Source organism: Chelonoidis abingdonii, chromosome 1 (assembly GCF_003597395.2).
Source record: "Chelonoidis abingdonii isolate Lonesome George chromosome 1, CheloAbing_2.0, whole genome shotgun sequence".
In the NCBI taxonomy this organism is placed as follows: Eukaryota; Metazoa; Chordata; order Testudines; family Testudinidae; genus Chelonoidis; species Chelonoidis abingdonii.
In genome coordinates, this window is record NC_133769.1 from 367436634 (window position 1) to 367444301 (window position 7668).

The following is a 7668-nucleotide window of genomic DNA, read 5'->3' on the forward strand; positions in this document are numbered from 1 at the left end:
AGCCCCCTCCCTTTCCTGTGTAAAGAAAAGTCTGGACTGTCATAGCAGCAGCTGCTGGGCTCCTCTCCCCCGCACCGCTTATTTGTCCTGCCTGGACTGTCATAGCCCCGGGACGCTGCCTCCCCCTCATTTTATCTCACTAACAGTCTCTGTTTTTATCCTGCATTTCTTATAACTTCATGACAAATGGGCAGGAACACTGCCACGGTACGCAGGAAGGTTGGGGGAGAAGGGAAGCATGGGGGGGTTGTTGCAGGTTGCACCCCCTGTGAATACTGACACAGAACAGCTGTGCACTGAATAACACTGGTCCTCTAGTACACTTACCCTTATCTAGGCAAGACTGACTCTATTTTTAGAAACCATAAAGGAAGAATTGACTTGGTGAGTCATTCCCAGTTTGCTTTTGCACCCCCGGCGGATCTCAGCCAGGGGCACTCATGATAGCAGTGGACAGTACAGAGGGGAAGAGATAACCATCATCTCGTTGCCAGTTTACTCGGCAGTAGATGGTACAGAACAACTAGTAACCATCTCTGTTATCATGCAAAAGCAAATGAATGCTGCTGTGTAGCGCTGGAGTACCGCCTCTGTCCGCGGCATCCAGTACACATACGGTGCCGGGAAAAAAAAAAGGCTGAACGGCTCCATGGTTGCCGTGCTATGGCGTCTGCCAGGCAATCCAGGGAAAACGGCGCGAAAGATTGTCAGCTGTTGTTTTCCTGGAGGAAGGAATGACTGACATTTACCAGAACCACCCGCGACAAGACTCACCCAGAATTCCAAGGCGGGGAGACTGCGGGACTATGGATAGCTACGGAATAGCTACCACAATGCAACGCTTCAGAACGATGCAGCCTCGGACCATGGATGCACAACGCCGAATTACTGTGCTAGTGTGGCTGCGAAATCTAATTATAATTCAGTTTATTAAACCGATTTTAGCTAATTCGATATTATCGCGTAGTGTAGACGTGCCTAAGTACCAGATCATAGTATCATAGAAGACCAGGGTTGGGAGAGACTCAGGAGGTCATCTAGTCCAAGCGCCTGCTCAAAGCAGGACCAATCCCCAACTAATTATCCCAGCCAGGCTTTGTTCAAGCTGGGCCTTACAGATGGTTTTACATCAATATTAATAATATTTAAGTGGTGCTTTTACAACAATATAGACTCACACACCTGCTCTGAGGGCTACTAGAGATTATCATCACAGTGGCCTAGTGAATAGCAAGCAGAGCAAGCATCAGAAGAGAGGAGTTCAAATCTTTGGTGCTTGCTACTAACGCTGTCATTTCACCACCCCGTGCCTCAGTTCCCCATCTTATCAAATGGGATAATGACACCGATCCACTTCTGTAAAGCACGCGGAGCACTACTGAGGGATGAGTCTGGGGAGAGCCGGGGTTATCCTCAGGCAGTTGCCCTGGCAGGGAGTTCTCCTGCATGCTGTGCAGGTTATCAGGGTGGTGCACGCGCCTGCAGGGGGAACAACTGCAGAGTTATAATGTGTCCCACAGAGCAGGACGTGACCCCTCCCCCCATCCTCCCTTTAAGTCATCCCAATTAATGTTGTTTCATTGCGATCAGTTAGGGAACATACTAATTTAAGGTTGTGCAATGCTTCCCCTTACATCGTTGGCTGCCTGCTTTCTCACAGCTGGCAGCACCCTATGCCCCCCCCCGCCCCAGCACCTCCCTGCGCGGCGACCCCAGGATCAGCGCCCCCGTCCACTCCCCCCCCCGCAGCAATCAGCAGCTGCGAACGTCAGGGGGCCCCCCTCCCTCCCTCCCTCCCACAAGCCAGCTGATTGCCCTGGGCAGGAGGCGGATGCAGCTGTGGGAAGTGGGGGACCGGTTAAGGGAGGGGGCTTGTGGGGAGGAGGGAGTGGGCAGGCTCAGGTTTGAACCCCCCCCCCGCTTGCAGAGTAGGGGAAGCTGCGGCTGCTGCGCAAGGTGCTTCTCTGAGCCTACAGCCTGAGTGTCTGCAGGGCCAGCGGGCCGTGCCCGGGGGGGGTAAGGCGGGGACCCCCCCCCACTGCGCTGTGTGTTTCCACACTCGGGGCAGGGGCTCCCCTCCCCCCGCGTAGGGCTGAACGGCTTGTTTAAAACGTACATAACGGCTTTTGGCGGGGGGGCCTTGGAACCTACCCCTATTTACAGTCATTCTTATGGGGAAACTGGATTCGCCGCGCACCCGTTCGCGTAGGGCAGCACCGCGGGGAACAGAGCGAGCGAGGGGGCGGGCGCCCAAAGTTCCCGCCCGCGGCCGCGCGCTGCCACCCGTCACAGCGGGGGGAGGGGCACGTAGCCGGCGGCCTCACCAGCTGAGCAGCACCTGGGGGCGGGACCTATCGCCCCACTTCCGGCCGCCGGTGCTGCGCCCTGACAGGAGCTTCCGGCCCTCCCCATGCGGCTTCGCCCAGCCCCGCAGCAGGCTACAGCCGTGCCACAGGCACTGCCGGGGGGGCGGGGGGACGCTCTCGCAGACTGGAGGGGGGAGCGGGGGGGGGGACGTGATTTCTCGGTACAGACACGAGCCTCCCTGGCACTGGGCATGCGTGAGGGGAGGGGCTACGCGGGTCCCAAGTGTCACTTCCGGCGCGCAGGAGGGTATGCTTCCGGGTCAGGCCCATTTCCCTCCCCCCCGTAGGCAGGGCACGGCTTTGGTGTCCGGTGAGGCAACTCCACGTGACCCACGCGTGACTCTGCTCCCTGACCCGGGAACCCCGCCCCCGCATCCCCATCCCGGGTGCGACCCCCCCTCAAGCCACGTGCACCCCGAGCACTGCCCCCCCCGCCATGTCCACGCTCTTCCCCTCGCTCCTCCCGCGCGTCACCGAGTCCCTCTGGTTTAACCTGGACCGGCCCTGCGTGGACGAGAACGAGCTGCAGCAGCAGGAGCAGCAGCACCAGGCCTGGGTGAGCAGCGGGGGCCGCTGGCCGGGGCTCCGTCAGGCCTGGGAGCTGGGACTCCTAACGGGGCGTTTCCCCTCCAGTGGTCGCGTACAGCCAAGCCTAGACTGCAGATCTTCGGCCCTGCTCCCGCTCCCACAGAGCCGTCCTGAGGAGAGCAGGGAGCGGCGTTCCTCGTGCTGCCTTGGAGCAAAACGCCTTCTTCCTCGCGGGCAGAGCCGAGAGTCAGGGGTTCCCAGCTTCTAGCCCTGCCTCCTTCCACGGCTTCTCCTTGCTTCTGTCTCTGCCTCGCGGGGCTGGGAGAGCTCTACGGGACGCCTGGGCTTGTGCTGCAGCGATGGGCAGCAGTGACCCAGTGCGGAGCTGATGATTCTGGGCTGCAAGGAGACCCCACGTTCCGATGAGATGTGCAGTCAAGGTCTTGGGCACTTGTGGTCATTAGATTCCCCCTGGCTTTTTTCATAAGAGCTGTTTTGTGAGTCCCAGGGCCTGTGGGTAATCTGTGTAAATTCACAAAAAGAACAGCAGTACTTGGGGCACCTTAGAGACTGACACATTTATTTGAGCATAAGCTTCCGTGGGCTACGGCCCACTTCATCAAATGCATAGAATGGAACTACAGTGAGAAGATATCTGTACGTACAGAATATGAAAAGGTGGAAGTAGCCATACCAACAGTAAGAGGCTAATTAATTAAGATGAACTATTATCAGCAGGAGAAAAAAAACTTTTGTAGTGATAATCATGATGGCCCATTTCAGACAGTTGACAAGAGGGGTGAGGATACTTAACATGGGGAAATAGATTCAATCTAAGGTGCCACAAGTACTCCTGTTCTTTTTGCGGTTATAGACTAACATGGCTGCTACTCTGAAACCTGTGTAAATTCAGCCTGTGGTTTCAGTTGGATACAGTCTTCTCCACTTGCTGGCCTAAGCGCATAACACAAGGCAACTTTTTAAACAGAAGTGGCTGCATTTCAGTGGCAGTTTATCCTTGAATCTTTTGTGACCCAAGCGCTCCAGTTTACTTAGCAACTGGCATAATGGATCAGACAATTGCTCCATCGACTCTGGTGTCCTGCCTCTGCCAGTGGCCACTCCCAGATGTTTTAAAAGAAAGGGTATAAACTTATTGTGCAATACCTTCCTGGGGAAAACCAAGGCTGATTTTTATCCCCCTCAGACAGTTGATTTGCAGGGAACTATGCTGAGGCGTTGTCTAGCATCAGCTTTTTCAAACTGACTTTCCTCTGTCGGTTTTCCCCCCTAGCTGCAGAGTATTGCCGAAAAAGACAATAATTTGGTCCCTATAGGAAAACCTGCCTCCGAGGTAAGAATCCTGACGCCCTTTTCCTGTGCTGTAGGGTTCTGATTGTTAAGAAGGGAAGAGACAGATCTGGAGGCTGTGCGGTTAACAATCCAATGTGCTGGGTTTTTAACTGGCTCAACGGGCGCACATAACTTCCTGCTGAGGATTCTGGCTAGTGTAGTCCAGTAGAGCGCTTACCTGTGCTGAGTCATACTATAACTACAGCCCCGTGAAATTATTTTTATTGGGTTTTTTTGCGGGTAGCGGTAGGGAATTTAGTGTTGTTCCATTTTATCCATGTGGGAGGCAGAGGGAATTGGGTCTTGCCCCTGGAGGGAAGTGGGGGCATTGGGTCTTGCGTGGTGGGGAGAAACCCAGGGGATTGCAGGGCAAGCCCACCGCACAGCAGCGCCTCCTGTCCTGCGTGACTAGGCCCAGTTACCTGCTCAGAGCGTTGCAGCATGGTGCACAGGGTCAGCACTGCTGAGGTTTGGCCTGGCTGCCTCTCCGTTGTGATGACAATGGAATGGCCATGTCAAATTGAGTGAGTGGCGCTGCAGCCCTGTGTACCTGGGTGCAATGTCCAAAACAGGGAACCGGGCCAAGCCCCTTGGGAAAAGAACCGCCTCTGCAAGTGAGTTTGTTTTATTTTGTGTCAGTTCCTATTTGCAAAAAAACCATGGGGCCCTAACTATAACTAGAGCTGCCACTAGAGGGCGTTGGAACACTCTGTTCACTTGTGACCGCCAGGGGCTCCTTGGGGGTCAGCTCAGCTCCTTGGAAGCTCCCAGTGATCTGGAAAATGAGGAGACCCTCCTCCCCTCCCTCAGGCTGGAAGCACCAGGGAGCCCACACACTCAGCCCACAGGGGCTCACTCTATTCCCACTAGCCACCTCCGCTGGAAAGGAGGTCTACATGAAGACCTCCTGGCAGGAAGGAGGGAGAGATTCCATGCTAGGAAGCAGGGTGAATGGGGAGTGATCTTCTGTACTTGGCAACTTTCCTGTGTTCATTAGTGGTGCGGTTCCTCCATGGGTCTGATGCTGAGTGGGGAGGGAGTGTCTCCCACCCTCGCCTTACCAGCTCACCACCCTTAGTGCAGAACTGAACTACAGGCTATGGGAGATGGGTGGGCCCCAGCAAGTGGGTGGGTGAACCAGAAGGGCTGCTGAGAGGAGGGAGAGTGCTGAGGGCACTGAGTGTTCGTGCACAGGGTTCTGGGCCAGAGGACGGGTTGATTCCTAGGGTTGGGGGAGGGAAAGCCTGGTCGCGGGAGGCAAGAGCTGCAGAGCCGGGGGAATGGGGTGTGAGGGCCGGCCAAGGAGCGGTGCTACAGGGGGGCTGACAGCTGTGGGTTATCCTGGCATCTGCAGCATTATGATGAGGAGGAAGAGGAGGATGATGAGGACGATGAAGACAGTGAAGAGGATTCCGAGGATGACGAGGACATGCAGGACATGGACGAGATGAACGATTATAATGAGTCCCCAGATGATGGGGAGATCAATGAGGTACGTTGGGGTGGGGCCTGGTGAACCTCAGCAGCTGAGCCCCTCTCGCATCCACAGATCCCAGTGCATGAGGGGACATGCAGAGAGGTGGCTGGGGAGAGCCACATCACCCAGCTACGTCCGTACCGCAGCAGGGAAAGCAGCGATACCCAGGCAGGTGAGCAGGACAGGTCAATCTGGGAGTTTCTCTAGCACTCCTGAACCCCACATGGGAATGAGCCTGCCTGATCATCCAACTCTAGCTCCAGTTTCTGGTCCTGACACTGGGCTGATGAAACAACCTGCACAGATCCCTCCCCAGTGCCTCACAGGACCCCCCATCACAGGGGTCTCCAGGCAGCCTTTTCTCACGTTCTCAGGCCTGCTGGCAAATCCCTCCCCCTTGCTGCAGGAGTCTTGTCGGGAGCCGGAAGAGCTCCAGGGAATGGTATTATTTCCAGAGACCGGTAGCAGTGCTGAGCCATCTCAGTGACTTTTCCAGTCACCCCCCGGGAGCTGGGGAATATCACTGTCCCAGGGGTTGGCTGCACTTGCGAGTTAGAGCGCATTAAAGCAGCCCGGACGCCCTAGCTCTCTCCTTGTCCACGCTGGAATGGCACGTAAAGCGTTCTGACTCCAGAGCTACAGCGCTGCTGGTACTCCACCTCGGCGAGAAGATTAACACTTGTTGCGCATTGGCTGAAACGCCCGGGCGTCAGTGTGAACAAGGCATTGCATTACTGCGCTCTGATCGGCCTCCGGAAACGTCCCATAATCCCCTTAAGTCAAGTGGCCACTCTTGTCGTTGCTTTGGATATGCCCTTTGAAAGCTCTGTTTCTGAGAGCCGGCTGCTTATCTGCTCCGAGACAAAGCAAACATTACTGTGGAATGCTGTGTGTTTGTGAGAGAGAGAGAGGCGGCGGCGGGGAGGAAGAGAGGGCTGCTGCTCTCTGAACTTACAAGTCAGCATGCTGACATGCTCTCAGCCCCCCCAAAACCCACTCTTTCCCCCCAGATACACACAATACACTCCCTGTCACACTCCACCCACCCCACTCATTTGAAAAGCACGTTGTAGCACTTGCATGCTGGGATAGCTACCACAATGCACTGCTCTCTGTGGCCGTTGCAGGAGCTGCTAATGTGGCCATGCCAGTGCGCTGGCAGCTGTCAGTGTGGACAGACTGCAGCGCTTTCCCTACCGCGCTCTCCGAAGGCGGGTTTAACTCACAGCGCTCTACATCTGCAAGTGTAGCCATGCCCCCAGTCTGACAGACAGAGGCACAAAGATGCTTATTTGTCCCAGGTCACTTAGCAGTGGAGTTGAGAATAGAACCCTGGAGTCCTGCCTCCCATTTCCCGTCACTCCCTCCCACAACACGTCCCTTCCGAGGGCCACCCTTGCTGTGGGCTAGGAATTGGCTCGGGAAAGCTGAAAGACTCTCCTTCCTGTCATTTGCCCAAGGTGGACATGGAAGGAGCTGAGCAAGACCAAGACCAGTGGATGATCTGACCCGGCTGCGTCTTGACCAGGGTAAAGGCTGCTGGCGTCCGCTGGAGCTGAAGGAGGGTAGGAGAGGTCTCCCTTCTGGCTTGGCGTTGCCTTTGGACGTCAGATGGGACGGCTCGTCAGCACAGGGTCTGATGGACAGCGGCACTTGGAAGCCCTGGTTAGGGAAGTGTCCCCACTGCTGTCTGTCTTGTGATTATTTTGTGAATGGTGCATGGAACAGAATCTGGCTCAGCCTCAGGCCCCGCAACGGTGGAGAGAAGCTTTTGGTCTCAGCGCCTGCCCATGTTACCTGTGCCAGGGCAGCTGCTGTTAACATACAGCTCTGCATGGGATCACGGGATGGCCGGGGTGGGACAGAGCAGCCAGGGCTGGCTTCGTGCGTCTCTGGCTCTCACAGAAATATGGAGGTTTTCCAATAAATACCACTTCAAAACAA

The 7668-nt window shown here is 55.8% G+C and overlaps 1 protein-coding gene across 1 annotated transcript; it reads left to right on the plus strand.

Annotated features, from left to right (window-relative positions):
* Positions 1-2791: 2791 nt before the first annotated feature.
* On the plus strand, positions 2792-7668 carry ANAPC15 (anaphase promoting complex subunit 15). The gene is made up of 4 exons (XM_032792647.2): positions 2792-2922; positions 4189-4248; positions 5602-5739; positions 7185-7668. The coding sequence occupies exons 1-4, from the start codon at positions 2803-2805 to the stop codon at positions 7230-7232; spliced, it is 366 nt and encodes a 121-aa protein (XP_032648538.1). The 5' UTR covers positions 2792-2802; the 3' UTR covers positions 7233-7668.

Excerpts from the sequence above, each read along its gene's own strand:
- ANAPC15 (XM_032792647.2), top strand. The coding sequence starts at position 2,803 with ATGTCCACGCTCTTCCCCTCGCTCCTCCCGCGCGTCACCGAGTCCCTC. Across the intron at positions 2,923-4,188 it reads AGCAGCAGCACCAGGCCTGG|CTGCAGAGTATTGCCGAAAA; the intron begins GTGAGCAGCGGG and ends TTTCCCCCCTAG. Across the intron at positions 4,249-5,601 it reads TAGGAAAACCTGCCTCCGAG|CATTATGATGAGGAGGAAGA; the intron begins GTAAGAATCCTG and ends TGGCATCTGCAG.